Below are 21,630 nucleotides of genomic sequence, written 5' to 3'. Positions count from 1 at the left end.
TAATAGGTAACATATATTCATAGAATTTTTAAAATTAGAAAGAAACCTAGAGGTAACCTAGGCGAACTTGCCACCGTAATAATCCTCTCACTAAATTCATGACAAGCAGTCATTGAACCTCACTTGACTGCATTCAGTGAGCAAAGTCCTACAGCCTTACAAGGCAACTCAATTTATTTAATAGCTCTAATCGTTAGAAAATTTTCTCATATTGAGATAAAATATGCTCCCTATTAACATCTAACCATTGGTCCTACTTCTGTTCTCCAAAGCAATAAAGGATAAGTCTAATTTCTATACTGCATGCCACCCCTTGAGTTATAAAATTCCTCTCCGATGCTCTCAGCCTTCTCTGTTGTGAATAAACACCCTTTGTAGGCTACACTGTAAATCCTGTTCATTCCCATTACTTCAGTGGAATTGAACTGGTTTTATCCATGTGGCTCTTAAAATGGAGTAGCAGAACACAGGGCTTCAGATATGAACCATTCCTGGTCTTGTCTTTGCTTGGATGTTACGCTCTGTGTGGGCCAGCGGTGAGTCCGCACCGGTTCTCACACACTCACATTATCGACCTTGGGCTTACCCGTGACAGTCAACTGGAACCCTGGAGGATTTCACCCCATGTGTTTGTTTAGCTGGGTCTTCTCATCACGTACTTGTTTTATCTCCCTGCTGGTTAAGCTTGTTAATCAGTCTTCCTAAATTGGTTCCTGTGAGGCTAGTAGACATTGGCAGGGCCAGAGAGAGAGATCAGCTTTTTCCTTTATTGTATAAAGAACATTAATGAATGATCATTTGAGTAAACTTTTCTTTTTAAATTTTTAAAAACTTTCTAGGTAGATTATGATAATCATGCACTTTATAAACATGGAAAGACAGGCCGGAAACAGTCTCCTGTGCGCATTTTCACGAACATTCCACCCAGCAAAATAATCCTTCCGGTTGAAGAAGGGTACAGGTAGGATTACAATGAGACCTCGCAAAACTTGCGAGACTGAAAGTTCCATAGACTTCACATTGAAATGCTTTAATAATGACTCATAATGTTCTCTTATTTTAAAATTCCTCCATAATTCTATATTAAATTGAATTCAGATTACACCCCATTTTTCTAATGCATACCTTGTGAACTTTTGTTTACTGTAACTCTTGCTAAGACCATGTGCCTGTTTCTCTTTCCTCCTTAGATTTTGCCCTCTGTGTCAAAGATACGTTTCTCTAGAGAATCAGCACTGTGAGCACTGTAATTCTTGCACATCCAAGGTATAGGTTCCTTTAGAATGAATTTTTATGCAAATATATTAGTTTTATTTTAACTTACTAGTTTCATTACTTTTGTTTAATGATTTTTTTTTTCTTAAGGTTTATTTATTTATTTATACAAGCACTGGGTACAGTCAGAAGCGCGGGAGGGTGAGAGAATTCACCAGAGCCAGAGCGGGGAGCAGAGCAGGCAGAAGGACTGAGGTACACTGCTGAGGGGAGCAGCGGGCGGCAGGAGAGGTCTGCGCGCCATGTGGGATCCTCCTCCAGTGGCCGGGGAGCAGCCGGGGATCGAACCGGCGCTGCAGAGGCTGCGGGCAGCTTCGCAACCCAGCGCTCAACCGCTGCGCCACCGGGGAGGCCCACTTTTGTTTAATGTTAATCTGTTAATAATATTTGAACTAATGTATTTTTTTATTAATTATAACTTAGTACAATATTTTATCTCTAATTATAAAGTCAAACTTTTAAAAATACTTCGTTGCCTTCATCATCATTAACAATTACTTGAATTCATTTTTATCTGATACTATGGCACTGCTTACTTAAGACACTAAATGATGCTAAATTTTGTTGAGGGCAAAATTAAGATGTTTCAAATAAGGCATTGCCCTAGAAGAAAGTATCACTGTGCTGGTGAAATAATAATGAAAAGCATTTGTTGTGCACTTTTTATGGGCTAAGTCTTTTCCTAAGAGCTGTAGGTGAATAACTCATCAACATCTCACAAAACAGCACTGGTGGGTAGGTGCTCCTCGCTCTTTCACAGATTTAAGTGTGGGCCACAAGTGACATAGCGCCTGTTACTTTTTCAGGAAGGTGGGAAGACCCTGAATTTGCTCTTTTTAACTAAGTCTGGTTGGAGAGAACACATGAAGTTTAATTTCACAAATATGCAAGATTTTCTTCAGAGCAAAGACTGTCTTTCCATTTTTTTTTTTTTTTAAAGATTTTTTTATTTATTCATGTACACAAGAACCGGGGAACAGGCAGATGTGTGGGAGGGTGAGAGGATTCACCAGAGACAGAGCAGGGAACAGAACAGGCAGACTGACTGAAATACACTGCTGAGGGGAGCAGTGGGTGAGACAGCAGAGGTCTGCTGCTCCATGTGGGTATCTCTCCAGCTGGCTGGGATCAAACCTGCGCTGCAGAGGCTGTGGACTGCTTCACAGTGCTGTGCTCAACCGCCTGCACCACCAGGGAGGCCCCAGGAAAGACTGTCTTTCTATAACTGTTACAAGGTGTATGTTTCATAAGTTTGTAATACCTAGTTTTCACTTGTTTTTAACTATGATAACACATAGTTAATTTCAAATCATTTGGAAATTATCTATATTCTTTAAAAAAATTACGTCAAGATCATAAGCTTCAAAAAAGGAAAATCAGACTATTGGGTTGTCGGAAAGGTAATAATACATTTTTGCTTGAAAAACAAGAAAAAATACGTCATGACTTTTCCGACAACCCAATATGTAGAGATGTATATGCATGATAGGAGAATCAACACTGTGAACACTGTAAATATACATGATAGGTGTTAAGAACAAACAAAAGCCAAAAGTGATTGCCCCAAAAACCTGGGATGGAGGAATGCTGGGCGGAGGCCTGTGGGCAGTGGCTGGTGAGCTGATGTGTTCTAATTCTTGACCTGTTGGGGGTCGTTCGTTTATAGTACCCATTAAACCGGACATTTATGTTTTATGTATACTTTTCTAGTTATGTTTTATTTCACGGTTTTGAAATTACCCAATCAGTAACCTGTAATCTCTTTCTAAATTACATAAAGTTTTCAAATATGGATTTTACTAAGGATTATGCCAGACAGCCACATAAAAATTATGAATCATTAATTCTCCTGAAATTTTCATCACGCTCTTCTTTGTGTGGATTGGATTGCTTGAACTGGAGTGGACGTTCAGACATAAATCCCTAGTTTTGCAGTTACGGAAATTGGGACCCATCAAGGAGGCATTTGAGTTGAGTGGAGAAATGCATAAATTAAAATCAAAGTATTTAATTGTGAAGCACAGGAAAGTGAGAAATAAGGAATGAATAATTTACACAGATTTTAATAAGACATTTTAATTTTTAATTGTGGAACTTGATTTTCAGTGACAAATTAAACATAATTTAAACATTGTTTTTGCAGGATGGCAGGAAATGGAGCCATTGCTTTCTTTGCCACAAGTGTGTAAAACCTTGTAAGTATTTAGAGTTAGTATTTGAGATCCTATGAAAACATTTAGGTTCTATAAATAGCATTTTTATTTCATTTTTGTAATAACAGAAAAAACATTAATATAGAGATCTGCATTAATTTATTTGCTTTTAAATTTTTACAATGACCAAATTGTACGTTCTTTCCTATATAGAGACCTGACTGTTTCATGCCTATTTCAATGAGACATTTGGTTTGGCATATTTGAATGGGCTCTGTGTCACTTAGCCAGCCACCATTCCATTGGGGCTCTCAGCTCTTGGCTCATTGGAGAAGGGCTGAATTTGTTGTCATGTATTAGCTGGTTTATATGGGATTCCAACCTCTGACCCTTGATCTCTTTAGCCAGTTATAACCAGCTATGCAAACCCGTCACACTAGTTGACGTAAACACCGTTTTAACTTTCCTATCATAAAGGTCAAGCAAACGAAAGCTCATATTAAATGAACTTTTCCTAAAAGTTTATGTTTTTAATATGTCTTTTATTTTATAGCGTGGATCCACTGTAGCACTTGCAATCACTGTGCTCTTCCAGATCATTCTTGCAAAGGCCCGAAGGATGGCTGCTTTATTTGTGGTGAATTAGACCATAAACGTAGTTCGTGTCCTAACATCTCTACTTCTAAGAAAATTAACAAGTTAGTTGAATTTTTTTTATTAGAAAAAGATTTTTCCTATGTGATTTGTACAGAGCAATCCACAAAGTATGTAATAGTTAGAGGATTCAGAAATACTAAATTAATTGTTGCTTTCACCGGTAAGTATTTTTTGCAACAGATGGTGAAGGGAGGATGCAAAGACGAATCGAAGAACTTAAATTTTACAAGACATAAAAATACTTAGACATTTAATAGTTAAATATTTTCTATTTATTTTCGTCTTTTTTTTTCTGATTATTGTGGTTTTTCCTACCAGTGTTGGGTATTGGTTATAACTCAGAGCAATGATAGAGGCCTCTAGAGAAAAGCACTAATATTTCAACAGTGTTAATGTGAATAGTTACACTTTTTTTTTTTTTTTTTTTTTGGTGGGACTCTCGCCAGCAGCCAGGGAATGAACCGGCGCTGCAGAGGCTGCGGGCAGCCTCGCAGCCCAGCTCTCAACTGCTGTGCCACCAAGGGAGGCCCTGAATAGTTACACTTTTTAAAAAAATCTAAAAGGGATGATAGATATTGATTCCTCTTGTTTTGCTGATATGAAAACCATACAGCCTAATTTCACATTACATTAAAATTTAGATCAGGATAAACATTTTGAGCTAGTATAATATGACTTGTGATGGGAAAATATCTATTACCTAATGATTTAGTAACCGTTTATGATTGTATTATTCTTTTTCATTTGCTTATTTTCATTTTTTTGCTCAGTGGAAATTACTATTTTTTCCCATTAAGGTTTAGTCGTTTAAATTTTGCCTACTATATTTAAACTGCCTTTACTACTACTTTTTATTAAATGTGGTTTTAATAAGCAGTTTCATCGAGTGATTGAGGGTGAGGTACAAGTTCTAAAATTAAAGAGGTTTTGAAAAATCATATAGACCTATTTTTCCTTGGAATTCAAGAATGGAATGCAGCCTAATAAACTATTAGTCTGGGACTGTTACATCATTTACATTATAATTCTGGGTGCATATGAGTTATAACATGCTCAGCCTTTGATTTCATGAACTTAGGATACATGGAAACTGAATTTGAGTTTTGATAATGGTGGGCTCCTCATTGGTTCTTAAATAGCCCTAGCCAGTCTATATATTATTTCCACTGAGAGAAAACCTATAGTATTAAATTTTATCTCAGCATTAAATTTTATCAAGTTTAATTCAGGAGCAGATTTCTTAGGATGTGGTATGCCTGATAAATTTTTCCCAGAGAATACTCCTAAACTCCTGTTGTTATTTTCAGGAAGTACTTTTAGAGAATTTTATAATGAAATTGACAAGGCAGTTTTTTAATTTATAACAGTAAATAATTTTAATAGCCTTTTTAGCATACATGATATGCGTTTTATAGCTATATTAGTTTTTTCTTAGAATTTTCCTTCGGTTGTGACTGGAATGATGCTGGCTCCCTCTTGTGGTTAAAGTTTATTTCATCAGTTACATAAATACATACAATTTAGAGGACATATACTAGGTCAATTCAATTTTAAGACAAAAATAAAACAATTGATTTATACTCAATTAGCTTATAGTTGAAAGACTTTATCTCTGGAAAGTTTTGTTTACTCATAATTATATGTGAGTTTTGTTACTCAAAAGCTAGTGTGTATTTTCCTTGTTTTTGTTTACTGTATCCTCTGTTGGCATCTCAAGTATAGTCTTTCCTGTGAGTGGAGAAGCCAAAAGAAATCTGTGTAATTTTTTTGCGTACAGGCATGTCTAACTTCATTGACTTTGCCACCAAAAGATTATACTTCATTGAATTTGCTCAATCATTATTTATCAGGACATTAATGTACTTTTAAAAAAATGTCCAGCGGGAAAGGAGACTTATGTAACATGCACAAAGATGACTTCAGATAACGGTCTTGTTTTATGTTCAACTGCCAGGATATCCCGGTCCATCGTGCAAAATCTAAGTATAGAAAAATGTAAAGTTGGCAAGCAAAAATAGTCATGTGGAGCTAATAATAATAGCTGGTATTGATTTAGTTATTACTACACTAGTCTTTTATATGCCTTAGCATTTTATATAACTGAGTATATAGCATCAAGGTGATTCAGGGCACAGGTTCTGGAGTTAAGCTGGTTTTGCTACCTCCTCACTCCATGATTTTATAACCTGAGTTTCTTCCCCTAAAAGAAATTGAAGTGCAGGAGAGGGAAAGGTAATATCTGCCTTATCCCACTGTATTTCCCAGTACCTTCAATTCAGAGATGGTGCCTATTCATTTCTGCGTCACCAGCTCGTAATGTATTTGCTGAATGAACTAAAAATGCAGCCTGAGTTTGGTCCACTGTGGGGGTTACATAGTGTTTGTGGTATTCCTTTCCTGGGTTTTGGTCCCGGGATGATCATGAAACAGCTTTGCCCCAGGACTGCAGCTCAAGAGAAGGGCATCTCACACTTAATGTTGCTGGGCAGCCGTGGGAAGTTTGCCAGTGCTGGCAGCGCCCGTCTTTTATTTGGTTCGTGATATAAATGGCCTGATTCTACTAGCTTGGAGAGAGGGAATGAATAGACCAGTAATCTTTCTCAGCTATGGATTACCTTAGTTCAGAGAGCAGCACAAGCAAAGGATCTGTGTTTTCTGGTGTGGATTAGTGCTTTTCAAGGGTGAACTCCAACTTGTTCATTTTGTAGAAGACAGACATCACAAAATGTGCATGCACCTCCTGTATGGCCTTTGTCGGGACTTATGGATCTGCTGAGGAAAGGAAACTGAGTTGTAGGGCTTGTAAAATGGGCTTCTTTAAGTGCTATTGGTTTTTCCCATTGTGCATTTTTCTACCACTGCTAACAGCCAGATATATCGGGAAAAATGTATTTCAGGGATTCAGAGATTGAAGTGCTGTGTTGAGCAGTACAGATGTTCCAAAATAAAATAATAATAATAATAAAAAACACCAAAAAGGAAAAACAAACACCAACAAAAAAACTCTCCAAACTCATTGGCTTGGTATTTACCTCTGGGACATGTTTGTCCCAAATAGATTGTTCTAAATCTGTAGTTACCATCTTTCAAAGAAATTTCTTTTCTCAAACAGTTTGCTTGGTCAGGCCTCTGACTGTCTCCTTGTTATTATGGTTAGGATTCTGAGGATTTATGCTTATAATGCAGCAAATTCTTTCCCTTCTGTTTTCTTATTTGGTTAGCTAGTTAATTAAACTTCAGCATAATTACATAATTCACTGTGCTCATTCTACAAAATAATTTAGCACCTTGTTTTTCAGAGCTGCCAGAAAGCAGAAGCAAAGAAAAAGTAATAAGATGAAAATGGAGACTACTAAAGGACAATCCATGAATCATACATCTGTTACAAGGAAAAAGAAAAGGCGAGAAAGAACCCATCAATATCTTTGCTCTTAAATGTCCAGTGACTTGAGAATAAGAAAGATTTATAGTCCAACCTTTGATGCCATTTTCTGAAAGTGCCACACTGGACTTAAATTCTGTTGCTTTCAAAGGTATGCACCTCTCTAAGCTAGAAAATAGGCAGGTGGTATTTTCTGGTTTATAGACACCTCAGCAGCCTATCTGGAGACCTGGAGACTCCCTCCCTCCTTGGCCGGTTTACTGGCGCTCTCTGGGTGCCTTTCATCTCTCTTTAAGTCTCTTCCAATCATATATTTTAGCCTGTTTTATCAGAAAAATGGGCACACAGATTCTTCAGCAGAAAGTGTCACAAAAAGTGGATGTGAAAACCTGAGATTTATGTGAAACATAAGAGTATGTTAAGTTGATAAATGTTTTTTAGTTAAATAGTAAAAATATTGTTCAGTGGCTGAAACTTCACTTGTAAAGAGAAATGCATTATTCAGTTATTTTTAAGCCAGAATCTGAAAATGATGGAATTTTGATAAAGGCAGTCTAAAGGTATAAAGATTATAATTATGGTTACATTATTAAATATTTATTTTTCTGTTTTGCTGTTGTCCTTTGGTTTATAATCACTTAGATATTTGTTGACCATATGAGGTTTTTAGAATTATGATTTTCTCAGTCATCTCATGTCTTTTAACCTAGTCGGCAAGTTTCTTTGGAAAAGTAGTAGCAGAAGGCAGGAGAGTGTGGTGGTTGAAATGCCTCATTTCTATTCCTTTTTTTTTTTTTAAGATTTATTTATTTATGCATACAAGAGCTGGGGTACAGGCCAGAGGTACGGGAGCGGGGGGTGAGAGGATTCACCAGAGACAGAGTGGGGAACAGAACAGGCAGATTGACTGAAATACATTGCTGAGGGGAGCAGTGGGCGAGACAGGAGAGGTCTGCCTCACCATGTGGGATGCTCCCTGGCTGGCCGGGGATCGAACTTATGCTGCAGAGGCCTCGAATTGCTTCACAGTGCGGTGCTTAACCCCTTGTGCCACCAGGAAGGCCCGCCTCATTCCTATTCTAATAATTCCTGGCCATATATGTCCTCGGCCATATATTTACTCTCTAGAGTGCCCCTGTTTTTCGTTGTTCTAAGGGGGATAATCATAGTCAGTCAGGTTTGGATTCATGATTAAATCAAATGAGATGCATGTGTCTGGAGCTCACTCCAGTGTTTGGTAAGCCATGTAAACCAAGGCAGGCAGCTGCCAGTCCCACCCCGGCCCTCAGGTACTCTAGCATCATAGCCGAGGGGAGTGGTGTGATGCCCAGGACAGTTCATCTCCTCATTGCTCTGCTACCTGTAAACTGAGGGCTAAGTAGCTTTGAATTACTTGCATTTGCCTGATGGCTTCTCTCCTTTTCAAACAACTGCCTTAGAGTACATCTGGAGAAACTTTGCCTGGGCTCAGCCTTGTGATCGCACTGGAACTGCCATCTGGTATTTAAATTCCGAGTAGGTTAGGACTGTGTGCATGATGCAGCACACTCAGGCTTGGCCCTGATCCATGTGGCAGGGGTGCCCATCAGGCAACATGAGCTCAGCACCAGGACCTGACAGGCACCGGAACATTCTTCTCTTACCCCCACCTTTTACGAAAATTATATTTTTGTTGAAGTAATGTTGGCTTACAACACTATACATGACTTAGAGGTACAGTTTCACACCTCTTACACCACACCTACCACCAAAGCAGCCATAATCTTCTACCATAGTCCATCCCCCCCCCACCACCCCATTTGGTAGCCTCAGTTCTGCAATCAGATTTCTAGGGTTTCTTTTGGTTTAGTTTTATCTGTTCCTATGTTTTGTTTCCTTCTATTCCACATGAGTGAAATCAGCCAATATTTGTCTTTCTCCTCATGGATTTCACTTAGCACCATCCCTTCCAGTTCCATCCATGTTGTCACAAATGGCATTCTCGCCCCTTAAACAGTGGGTTTCCATGATTATAAGAGGGGAAAGACTGGAGGTGATTGGATGATATATGACCCTTATAGCATCATTGTGAAGGCTCTTCTCTCTGGTTCAAGCATGGACATGCTCATTGACTTCATTGTCCACAATACTGTGGTGTTTTCTATTGAAATCTGTTCTGAAACTCAGACTCCTGAGGGATCAAGATAACAACAATGACTGCTACTAATACTGCTCCTGTGGGTCTAGTGGTCATTACCATCACCATAGTTCCTTAATTTTAAAGTCCAGTCATTATAAAACTCATATACATACAGTTGATATACTCATAGCTTTTCAGGAGGGAAAACCCTACATCTCATTAACCATACATATTAAATTTTAGTTGTATCTTATTTCAGAAATATTGAGATGTGAAAGATACACATCTTACAATTGAGGAAAGAGGATGTTACTTATAATAAGGAACTATGTTCTTTAAAACTTGGTTATGGCCTCCCTGGTAGCACAAAGGGTTAAGTCTCAGCACTATGAAGCTATCAGCAGCCACTGCAGCTTGAGTTCAAACCCCGGTCAGAGGGCAGACCGCTTGCGCAGGAGTGTGTCTCTGACTTGCCATTTTAGAACAGGGACCTTCCTTCAATAAAGACTGCTTGAAACCAGGAGAAAGCTCCTTATGCAGCCAGAGGTTAGCTGGGAAGCACCCCCACACCAGGCCCCTTCTGGCCAGCAGTCTGAGCCCAGAGGGGAAGCGGGCATCCCTGGCCAGGGCAGAACGCACGCGAGCAGGAAAGTGTGTCTCCGACTCGCCATTTTAGAATAGAAGAGAGAAGCTCCCTGTGCAGCCAGAGGTGAGCTGAAGGCCCCCACAAGCCTGGTCCTGCCTGGCAGGGAGTTGGAGCCCTGAGGGGGATCCAGCGATTAGGAGCCCAGAGTGCAATCCAGCCGCCCCACCTCCAGGGAAGTCTGTGCAACTTCAAGACACACCTTTGGCATTAAACAAACACAGAAGGAGGAGATATTCTGTGACAGTGACCATTAACATACTCAAAGTACCACTGCCTTGCTGGACTTCCAGCATAACAGTATTTGACTCGATTGGACCGCCAGTTTCCAAAATCCCAGAAAGAGCACACCAAAAAGATGCTGGCCAGTATCAGCGACACAGTGTACCAATGCATAGGGCAAATTAGAAAACAGGCAGTAGGGAGGAAAAAAACAACATGCAACCTAGCAACTCCACACCACAAAAAGAAAACCACCCACCAGATTGCAACAACAGTGACTTGGAAGAACTTCTGAGCCTTCCAGAAAGAGAATTTAAAATTGCCGTGATGAAAAAACTGACAGAAGTCATTAAGGAAAACAACACTCAGAAGAATGAAATTGAGTCCCTAAAGAGGGACATGAAGGAAATGCAGGAAATCAAGGGTTAATAGAAGAGCTAAAGAATGCTGGGAAAAGCAGTGATAACAGAATAGATGAAATGGAAGATCGAACCCCAGCCAGGGAGCTGACCCACATGGTGCAGCAGACCTCTCCTGTCTCACCCACTGCTCCCCTCAGCAGTGTATTTCAGTCAATCTGCCTGTTCTGCTCCCCACTCTGTCTCTGGTGAATCCTCTCACCCCCCGCACCTCTGGCCTACACCCCAGTTCTTATATGCATTAATAAATAAAATACATCTTTAAAAAATAAAATGATTACCTTCTTATAAAGTTATAAGTAGAAAATTTGGTGATTCTGTTCTTATGTTCAATTAATACTAATTTTAAGGATTTAATCTCTTCAGTCTTTTTACAGAGAATAAACTAGTAGGATATAAAAATTCCTCAGGGAGGGAAGGTATTATGGGATATAAGGTCATTTGTTCTAATTAGAAATCTCTGTATCTGAGCATTAAGATACTATTCCGGGGCCTCTCGTGGTGGCACAGCGGTTGAGTGCTGGGCTGCGAGGCTATCCGCAGCCTCTGCAGCTCCTATTCGTTCCCCGGCAGCCAGCAAGGGTCCCGCAAAAAAAAAAAAAAAGATACTATTCCACACAGCAATGGGAGAAAAGCCCTGAAACTTGATAGATCGTTTTTTCTAAGATTTTTATTTATTTATTTTTAAACATTTTATTTATTTATGCATACAGCAACTGGGGTACAGGTTAGAGGTGCGGGGGATATTCTTCTGAAATAATTCTAGCTAAGTTTCATTATACTTCTTAATTACAAAATTAAAGAAATACAAAGTCACTTTGTAGGTACTGAGTGATCAGGTTTTTTTTCTGTAAACTTAGTCTGATATTTTAGACTAATTTTTGCCTCCTGTATGCCCCAATCTTTCAGTCCATCTTTTTGCTGCTCGGATTATTTCCCTCCTTACAGCCATGTATTAAAGTCTTGGAGTCTCCTGAGGCTCTGGCCCAAGTCCCATTCTCTTTGGGAAGTCTTCATGACTCCCTCACATCAACCAGTACTTTCCTTTCTGAACCCCTTGGTGTCCCACACATCACATTTGAGGCACTTTTCGTGTATTATTCTATGATTTTATTTATAGATCCTGTTTCACCCAAAGATTTTGGTTTCCTTGTGCCAGCATTCATTATGTCTCTCTTATGCATTGTAGCTACTCAATAAAAATTTGATGAAAGCATGGAATTTTCTAGAGGTTTTTAGATGGTAGGTATATTAGTGCTGCCACAACAAAATATCACAGACTTGCTGGCTTTCACAACAGCCATCTATTTTCTCACAGTTCTGGAGCAACATGCAAGATCAAGGTGTTGGCAGGTTTGGCTCTCCTGGGGCCTCTCTCCTCAGCTTGCAGGTGATGGCCTCTCGTGGTGTCCTCATGTGGCTTTGCTCCGTGCTGGTGCTTCTCAAGTGTCTCTGTGTACAGATTCCCTCTTATAAAGAAGCTGGTCAGATTGGATTAGGACCTGCGCTAATGCCCTAATTCTACCATAATCTTCTCTTTAAAGACCCTAGCTCCAAGCAACAGTCCCATTCTGAGGTACTGGGGGCCTGGGCTTCAACTTGCAGATCTTGGGAGACACAGTTCAGCCCATATTGGTAGGTCTATCTAAGCCATGGATAGGACTTGCTTCCTTCTCTTTCTTATGAAGGTTGAGGAAAGGAACAGACTCAAATAATACTGAGAGCAATTTAGAGTTGATAGGACTAACACTGAAGGTTTAAATGTTGGCATGCGCTGTGTGAGCAAGTCTGGCAGCCTTATCTGGAAGTCTTTAAACTTAGACTAATTCAGCTTCTAGGTTACTTTAAGAAAAACACTTAAGTTGCTATCTGACCCTTTCAAAGTACTCCGTAAATTGCTAGGCATCTGGGAGAAGTTTGACTACGTTGTAAATATAAAGTCACAGCCTACAAAGGACCTGTTCTCACTCATGCCTGCCCTGTCATACGTCCTTGTTGCTGTCTGCACTGGAATAATAACCCTTCTTGCCAGTGAAATAAAAATGGATGTCTGTGTTCTTTCTCATTTATACTTTTTTTAAGGTGCTTAAGTCATGCCCAGTATTAGTGTCTTTTTGTACTTGTCCTCCCTGCACAGACCAGCAGCTCGTTGATGACAGGACCATGTGTGTCCCCGGGCCCCTAGAGCTGTGCCCGGCACGTGACAAGGTCGAGACAGCCACCCGTAACGCCTGTGGCCTTGGTGTCTCCACCCGTCTCCCCAAGAGCCAGGTAGTCAGGCTGACACATTTCTTCACCTCTGAGTTATCACTGCTCATAAATACAGATTGAGTGAATGGAAATGCCTTTAACATGCTGCTCTGTGCCTCAAAACCCTGTGTTACATAGGTAAGAAGCAAAGACACTTAGAGCTGTGTTGGTAAGGAGAGCTTGCACAAAATGCAAAGGCAAATCCAATTTCACTTATTTGATGTGATTTTAATTGGAACATGAGGACATGGTCTAAATTACTAGAGGGTCAGCTAAGAAGGTCATTGCAATAAAGTGTAGATAAGATCTCCACTATTTGATTTCAGGCGATTTAGTGTAAGTGTTAACTCAGCAAGACTGAGGTGAAAAAAGCACCAGAAGAGAGCAAGCAGATATCAGAGCTCGGAGAGGTGAGTTTTATTCCATTAGCTGGACAGTCACAAGGTTCTCACTGCTTAGCTGTTTAATCCATCTAGAGAGAAGTGTAACGTCCAGTCAGCTCTGAGAAACTGAGCCTGAACAAGTGGGTAAGTTCCTTCACCTGCAAATGTGAAAGAAAGGAGTGGTTAAAAACTGGAGATAGCCTAAACATTCTAAAGAGGACAAAAGGAAACAGCTTGCTGCTTATTTGTTCACTTTACAGTTAACACATGAGCCAGTTAAATCAAGGAAAATGAGAAGCATCTCTGATCCTAGCACCCAGAGAGGGCCACTGACACTAGTGTCTCATCAAAGACAGATTCCTTTATGAATAGCCAGCCACTAAAACTACCCCCACCAAAATACAATTGTGAATATATACTGTTTTGTAATTTTCTTTATGTTAATATAGTATGAAATCAATTTATATCTACAAAGGTACGATCCTTCAGTATGGACATACAGAATAAAAAATATCCATGGTTGTACATCTAAGTTTGCATTTGTTCACTCTTGTAAATAAGAGTGAAACAAGTCTATGATAAACATACTTACAAACAGATCTTCCCTTATTTCCCCAGGATAAATTCCTCTACACATGAATACTGTTTTTTTTTTTTTTTAAGATTTATTTTTATTTATTTATTTATTTATACAAGCACTGGGTACAGTCAGAAGCGCGAGAGGGTGAGAGAATTCACCAGAGCCAGAGCAGGGAGCAGAGCAGGCAGAAGGACCGAAGTACACTGCTGAGGGGAGCAGCGAGGTCTGTGCACCATGTGGGACCCTCCTCTGGTGGCCGGGGAGCAGCCGGGGATCGAACTGGCACCGCGGAGGCCGCAGGCAGCTTCGCAACCCAGTGCTCAACCGCTGCGCCACCGGGGAGGCCCCTGAATATTGTTTCTGTAGCTCTTACTAGGACTTCTTCCTCCCTATGGAGTCACATGAGTTGATCTCTGAATTTCCCTCTCAGAACACAAAGGAAGTGCTTGAGGGAGTCAGAAAAAAACACCAATTGGCATAACTTAGACTCATCCTGCCAGGATGGGGGAATCTCTCGCATGAGTAATTACGATTGTCACGTTGAGCATTGTTGACTGGTTGTTTTGATAGTGTCATCCCTGCTCTCCCTGTTTTGTGCCTGCCATGGGATTTGAAGGATGATGGACATGCTCTCGTGCTCGTGGGGAAGACATAGGGTGAAACTCCATCCCTGTTGCCATTGGTTGATTTTCTCCAGGCTTGCCATAGGCATCAGTCTAATCACCACAAGGCTCCGCACTTGAGTCTTGTGACTGAAGAGGTGTTCGCTCAGATGCCACCTAGTTTCTGAAGCTATCCTGCCCCTGCTGGCTAATGAATGCAAACATGGTAGGGCAGCAAGGTTCTGACCTGCGTTTCTCTTTCCAGGAAGTTCAATTTCATGGACTTCAAAATAGCTCTCTCAAAGTAACAGCCTTTCCCTGGCCTACCTCAGTCTCATTCCCAAAACTACCAACCATCCCTGCATGCAGTGATTTCCAGAGCTGTGCTTGGCCTTGCCTTCCCCTTCAAATCCACCTTTCCTCTTTTCCCACCACATCTCCACCTGAACGTTGTCCTCACTGAACTCCTTCGGTCTACTTTTCCTCCCCCTTCTTCCTTTCCCCCATGCCCTAGAAACCAGTTCTCTATTCCCCGAATTTGTGCTCCACAATATTCCAACCTCAGTCTTGACTATTCCCTGACTTTTATTCCCTCAATTTAATCAGTTTTTTGTTATTCTACTTAAGGAATGTCCCTAGTATCTCCCTCCCACAACTAACCTTCCTGCTATCTTTACCTGTGTCTCAGAAATATCCAATGAATAAACAGATGTGATGCTGTCAACAACCCCCTCCGCTCCCCTACCCTCCACCCCCTACACATGAATAAATGTGTTTGCAGCTGCCTGGCCTTTCAAACTCCAGTGCCACACAACATGTAGAACGAAGCCAAGCACAAGTTATCCCAAGGGGTGCGGTGATCAGAGAAGCAGCTAGCTGCCAAAGTCATTTCAAAATACCTAGTTCGTGAACTTTTTTTCCAAGCAGCATGGAAATTCTTCTTGACATCTTTTCCATTTTTCTTACCATCCCGTCTTCCTACTTTCCATATATTTGTATTTCCCACCCGTTGCCTCCTTTCCCACCCGTTGCCTCCTTGAGAAACACTGACACTTGATCTCTTCTTGGAGCACTGGGGATCTGGTATTTATAGCTCTCGTCCTATGGCTACGTTGAATCCTTTCCAATAACGATCCTTTGACCCACTGCCACCAACACACCAACTCTCCCCTGTGTTGTCTCCTGTGCTGTAACGCCTTCTGGGGAATTGGTGCCCTTCTGTGACAACTTCTTAATGTGCAGATAGTTAACTCTCTGTACTGTGGCACTGAGTGTATTCCTCTAACTGTTCTGTTCACGTGTTATGTGCTGGTTCATATTCAGAGTAAGTTTCAGGAAAATGGACATCCATTTCTCCAAGAATATTAAGTGGGTAGATATTGGACCCTCACCAACCAGATTGCCCATTATCACCACCCCAGAATATTAAATAACTGAAAATGCATTTCATGAATAAGGGAAGTCATTCTCACCATAAATATTGATTCTGGGAAGAATTTGTGGGACATGCGACGTTGTTTGCAGCAAAAGCAAGTGTGGAAAAAGCCCATGCCTGAGAGGGAGTGGGGTAAGCAGCAAGGGAAGACTTAAGAACAGTGCCTGGCACAAAACTGTTTCAAATAATTTGTTGCTGAACTGAATTACTCTACTACTGTCACCCACTTCCCAGGGATGGTATCCAGATGGAGGGAAGATGGGGTTTGTTGAAATTTAAAGATCCTGACTTATCTTTCTTTGAACAAGTAGAAAGGGAAAGTAGATGTTATTCTACCACAGGTTTTAATTAAGTTCAAGACTTACAGAATAATAATATTCTTAACCCTGATCAAAACTGGAGAACTTTTGAACACGTGGGCACATTTCAATGTGTCCTGTGTAAAGGAGCATCGGATGGATTCTCTTGACATGTCTGCCAGGCTGACTTGAAAGCCTTTTAGGACAGGAATTTGGTGCCATGCATGTCTTTCTTTCACATAGATGCCCAAATAACTGAACTGGTGGGCTAAGTCCTAGAAGAGACAGTTGTCATTTATTATAATGGAGCTACTACAGCAGGTCCTTGAATAACATAATTGTGTTCCATCTTTGATGTGACCATTTTGCTTAAAGTCAATTTCCAAGAACCCATCCACCATGATAAGTGAAGACTTACTGTACTACCAGAAAGTAGTGAGACTTGGATGGGGGAAGGAATCAAGATATTTAAGCAGTGATTAGATCAGGCCTTCCCCCCCACTTTGGTTGCAAAATGTAATCAACTGCAGAGTTTTTAATTTGCATCCACCATTAATTGGTCTGGGATGCTGCCCTGACAGTGGGCTTTAAAGATGTCTCCAAGTGTGGGCCTCCCTGGTAGCCCTGGGTTAAAATCTCAGCACTATGAAGCTATCACCAGCCACTGCTGCGTGAGTTCGAGCCCAGGCCAGGGAGCTACCCACAGGGCGCAGCAGACCTCTCCTGTCTCCCCCGCTGCTCCCCTCCGCAGTGTATTTCAGTTCATCGGACTTTCTGCTCCCCACTCTGTCTCTGGTGAATCCTCTCACCCCTGCAAATTTGGCCTGTACCCCAGTTCTTGTGTGCGTAAATAACTAAAATAAATCTTTTTTTTTAAAAAAAAAAAAAAAGGTCTCCAGGTGATCGTACTAAAAACAGCCAGTCCAGACACTGTCGAAGAGGCTCCCGCTGCTTCGGGCGGCAAGTCCAGTCTTCCCCGTGCCCCTTCACGTCTGGGGCCCGTCCCCCCGCGGCCCGTCCCCCCGCGGCCCGTCTCCCCTCAGCCGCGCCGTCCCGTCGCGCGGGGGGCAGTGTCGGGGAGGGCGGAAGGCCTGCGGGCGCGCGCGGGCCCAGACCCTCGGGCGGCGCGGCCTGGGGTCCCGCAGGGGCGCCCCCCGGCTCCGCACCCCGCCCGGGGCCGCCAGCACCCCGGCCCCCGCGCCCCGGCCCCGCCCGCGCCTCGCGGCTCTCGCGAGGACGTCCCGGCGCCGGAAGTGCCCGCAGCGCGCGGGGGGCGGCGCGGCCGGCGGAGGCGGGCGGCGGGCGGCGGGCGGCGGGCGGCGGGCGGCGGGCGGCGGGCGGCGGGCGGCGGGCGGCGGGCGGCGGGCGGCGGGCGGCGGCGGGGCCGTCGCGCAGTTCCGGGCGCCGCGACACTCCGGGGGCGCCCGCCGGCCTCGGGCCGGGGCGCCGGGCCACGGCCGCCCCCATGCTGCGCTTCCCGACCTGCTTCCCGTCCTTCCGGGTGGTGGGCGAGAAGCAGCTGCCGCAGGAGATCATCTTCCTGGTCTGGTCGCCCAAGCGGGACCTCATCGCGCTGGCCAACGCCGCGGGCGAGGTGAGTGCGCGGCCCCGCCCGGCCCGCCCGGCCTGCCCGGCGCCCCGGCCCGCCCGGCCCCCCTCGGCCCGCGCGGAGCGGAACCGGGGCGGCCAGGACCCCGCGCGCGCGGGAGAGTCGATGTGCACACGGCGGTGTTTTATGTGGAAAGGACAGTTTTCACAGTTTAGCAGTCACGTGCTTCCGCCTCCCAAGTCTCCTTTATTCACTTGGTGTTCTTGAAGATTGATTTATGCATACAAGAACAGGGGTGCAGGCAGAGGTGTGGGGGTGGAGGATTCCCCAGAGACAGAGTGGGGAGCAGAACAGGCAGATTGACTGAAACACACTGCTGAGGGGAGCAGCGGGCGAGTCAGGAGAGGTCTGCCGGGCCATGTGGGTAGCTCCCTCGCCAGGGATGGAACTCACGCAGCAGTGCCTGGTGGTAGTTTGACAGAGCTGAGACTTTAACCTCTATGCCACCAGGGAGGCCCGGGACACTTGCACATTTTGTAAAAGACTTTGATAAGTGCCTTTAAACCCCAACTTCATGTCCCCGACACCACCAGTCCTTCCTTTAAGGAGATATTTTAGGGAAATCAGTTTCTACTACACATTTGGATGTAGGAAACACGGAATAGCATTTCTAAGTGGACTTTTTTTTTTTTAAACATTTGTGCATACAAGAATCAGGGTACAGGCTACAGGTATGGGGAGTGAGAGCATTCACCAGAGACAGAGTGGGGAACAGAACAGGCAGACTGACCAAAGACACTGCTGAGGGGAGCTGTGGGCAAGTCAGGAGAGGTCTGCTGTGCCATGTGGGTAGCTCCCTGGTGGGGGATTAAACTCGTGCTGCAGTGACTGTGGATAACTTCATAGATTGTGTCTTAACCTCTGTGCCATCAGGGAGGCCCTCACTTGTTGAATGGACTTCTTGATAGACCATGACATGTCACTTACAAACTGGACAGCAATGAACAGACCCTCCCTGAAGTTTGCCTGCAGTTTCCCAGTGGATGAGTTAATGTCGGTTTAGCTGCAAGCGTGCATGCCTGTGGATGCCCCTGAGGATATGTTTAAGAAGCTATTCAGTGTGTTGTGCAAGTTTCATGTTATAAGTTGCTAGCTACCTCCCATTAAAAATATTTTTAAATCAAGTAACGGCGTGTAGAGGATTGCTGAGAGAATGATTTCTACTTTACATTAGCTTATGCTTCAAGTATGATGGATTGTACCCAAATTTCTGCTCAAAAGGGCGAATTACCTGGCAGCCATTTTGTAAGGAAACCTTCACTACTGCATCTTTCCTCCTGGGACCTTTTTGCAGGTTTCATGATGGGCAAGAGCTGTGTTGTGTGCAGCCACGTTTGGAAAGTAGGTGGTAAAGACGAATTGGCTGCATCCAAAACCACATCGCTGGGTGATCTGCCATGGTCTCGGTGCCGGGCACTGACCTGTTCTTTCTGAGTCCTTCATGAAATAATCTAGTTCCCCTTGTCTGCCAGGCATTGCGGAACTCTCTCTCAGCTCTAGAGAGAAGTGTAGATAGTTAGACCCACAGCAGCAGGAGGGAAGGGATCAGACAGGTAGGTATGACAGCAGCCCTGGTGCTTCCAGTTTCTCAGCGGAGAGAAAAGAGTACTAGATGTCCAGGAGTGAGGATGAGAAGTGTTGGAAGTTTAAGGAAAAGGGGTAAAAAAGTTGATGGGCAAGTGGATTAGGGAACCCTAATGGGGTTGCTGGTCAGTATTAAGAGCCACTTGAAGTAGTTGGACTTGTCTGAAAGATACTAGTCAGTGTGGCTTTATGTGTCTCTTCTGATGAGCAGAGTGGGAGCAGGCGCAGTTGGCTTTAACCAGGCCTGTTGTTTGCAGGTCTGTCGCACATGTGTGATGAAGATTTTGGGGTAGGGATCTAGATTCATTTTATTTTTGGAAATGGATTTTTTATTTTCTCCTGTTACATCTGTTTTGTCCTAGGTTTTGCTTCATCGACTTGCAAGTTTTCATCGCGTTTGGAGTTTTCCACCAAATGAAAATACAGGGAAGGAAGTGACTTGTCTGGCTTGGCGACCAGATGGCAAACGTAATGATAGTATTATACAACATACATCTTTAGTATTCAGAGTATTCTGTAAAGTAAAATTATTTTCAGAAAGGATTGGTGTGTTCTTTTTACATTTAATGCAATTCTAAATACCTGTTTGTGAACTTTGTTAGTATGCTTTAAAGTGTTTTTCTAGAACTCAGATCAATTCTGTCATCTTTCTTGGCAAAGGTAGCACTAAAATAAAATCTGACTTCTTGGCAAAGAGAACTCTAGAAGGAAGGCCAGTGAAATGCCAGTACTTTGGTTTTGTTCTGTGTGGTTGTCCAGCACTGTTTGGCTCGAGCTCACGTACCATAACTAGTCAGTTCAGGGCGTCATGGCCTTCGCCCCTCAGCGCATTTTCACATAGAGTCTCTCCACAGATATGTCTGCCCCAGCTGAGGGACTGTCCCCTCTGACCCTGATCCCTCCATTTCTGTAGGGTCACTCTCCTTCTGGTGCCCTCGATGTCCTCTGGTGCCTTTGATGTCCTCACTGAACTCTCTTCCCTGTGATAGTGTTAGTTGTTATCCAAGCTCTTGTGCACTTACCTCAGAACAGTAAAATGCTACAAGTCCTCTAGCCTGAAGTTCATCCCTGTCATGGGTAGTTGAAGGAAAAAAAGCTGAATTGCTTTTGAGAAGTGATGTGTGCTCCTCATTGCTTACTCTTCTAAATAAATAACTTTGGAAAAATGCCCCGAAAATGTATCTCATGCAGAAAACATCTATTTTTATCAGTACTCATTTTGCTCAGCTCTTGCTTGATCTTTTATTGACAAAAAGTACATGTTGATTTTCCACTGAAAATCAACACTCCTGAAACTTAAACAATGCAATGTAAGTTCAATTTTAAAAAGTGAAATAAAAAGTTTATAATTGGAGGATTTCTGTAAATAACTTCTTGAGATTTGCAGTAGTCATCCAAAAACATCACGATCTCAAATATCAATCGTGAAAGTGTGTGTGCCCTAAAATGTCTTCTCATGTAAAAAAATATGTCTCATATTTTTTGGTGGTAAAATAAAGTTTTGTGAGAAATGATTGTTTCAAGATTTCTTTAAATTATTTTGAAGAGGCCAAGAGTCCTTAACCTCTAGCAAAATTGCTTGTGTTGGTATACAGTGAAACTCACAACCCTCTATTTAGAAATTCTTAAGACTTGCTGTGCTAGGATGATGTGACCGACTTAACCAGAGAAACTGTATGAGATAATTCAGCCACAGCAGAGGGAAGAAGATTCATCAGTATTGGATGGCTTTGTTTTCCCCTAAGGGCTAGAATCTAAGGGGAATTAAAAACCTTCCAAGAACAAGGCAGATGGAATTGCTTCTTAGGTTTTAGGCATTTTTATGGCACCAATATGTCTTGTATCGACGAGATTGCCATTCATGTGTTTTGATCTGTATTTCCTGCTTGGAAATATCTAGAATCTTGATATGAAGACATTGTACAAGAAAGTAGATCCTTTGTGAAAGTCTGAGCACTTGAAAATAAGCTTAGATCAAAGCATTAACTATATGTATAGATCTCTTGAGTTTTTGAAAT

At 42.6% G+C, this 21,630-nt stretch overlaps 2 protein-coding genes across 3 annotated transcripts in view; both read left to right on the top strand.

Moving 5' to 3' along the window:
* ZCCHC4 (zinc finger CCHC-type containing 4) overlaps positions 1–7,455 on the top strand; it is a gene marked incomplete at its 3' end in the record, with an annotated part of 41,849 nt that extends 34,394 nt beyond the window's left edge. The window contains 6 exon segments of the mRNA XM_084233846.1: positions 840–961; positions 1,191–1,266; positions 3,419–3,470; positions 3,982–4,126; positions 7,385–7,436; positions 7,438–7,455. Of these exon segments, the coding sequence (XP_084089972.1) occupies positions 840–961; positions 1,191–1,266; positions 3,419–3,470; positions 3,982–4,126; positions 7,385–7,436; positions 7,438–7,455 (465 nt within the window).
* A 10,429-nt stretch (positions 7,456–17,884) lies between these two features.
* Positions 17,885–21,630, top strand: part of ANAPC4 (anaphase promoting complex subunit 4) — a gene marked incomplete at its 5' end in the record, with an annotated part of 32,949 nt that continues 29,203 nt past the window's right edge. For both annotated transcript variants that reach the window (XM_084232896.1, XM_084232895.1), the window contains 2 exons: positions 17,885–18,013; positions 19,975–20,080. In XM_084232896.1, coding sequence (XP_084089022.1) covers positions 17,885–18,013; positions 19,975–20,080 — 235 coding nt within the window. The remainder of the gene's footprint in view (positions 18,014–19,974; positions 20,081–21,630) is intronic.

This window comes from Talpa europaea (assembly GCF_964194135.1).
Source record: "Talpa europaea genome assembly, chromosome: 5".
Taxonomy (NCBI): Eukaryota; Metazoa; Chordata; class Mammalia; order Eulipotyphla; family Talpidae; genus Talpa; species Talpa europaea.
Note: the sequence above shows the minus strand (reverse complement) of the source record. Positions and strands in the feature narration are given on the sequence as shown.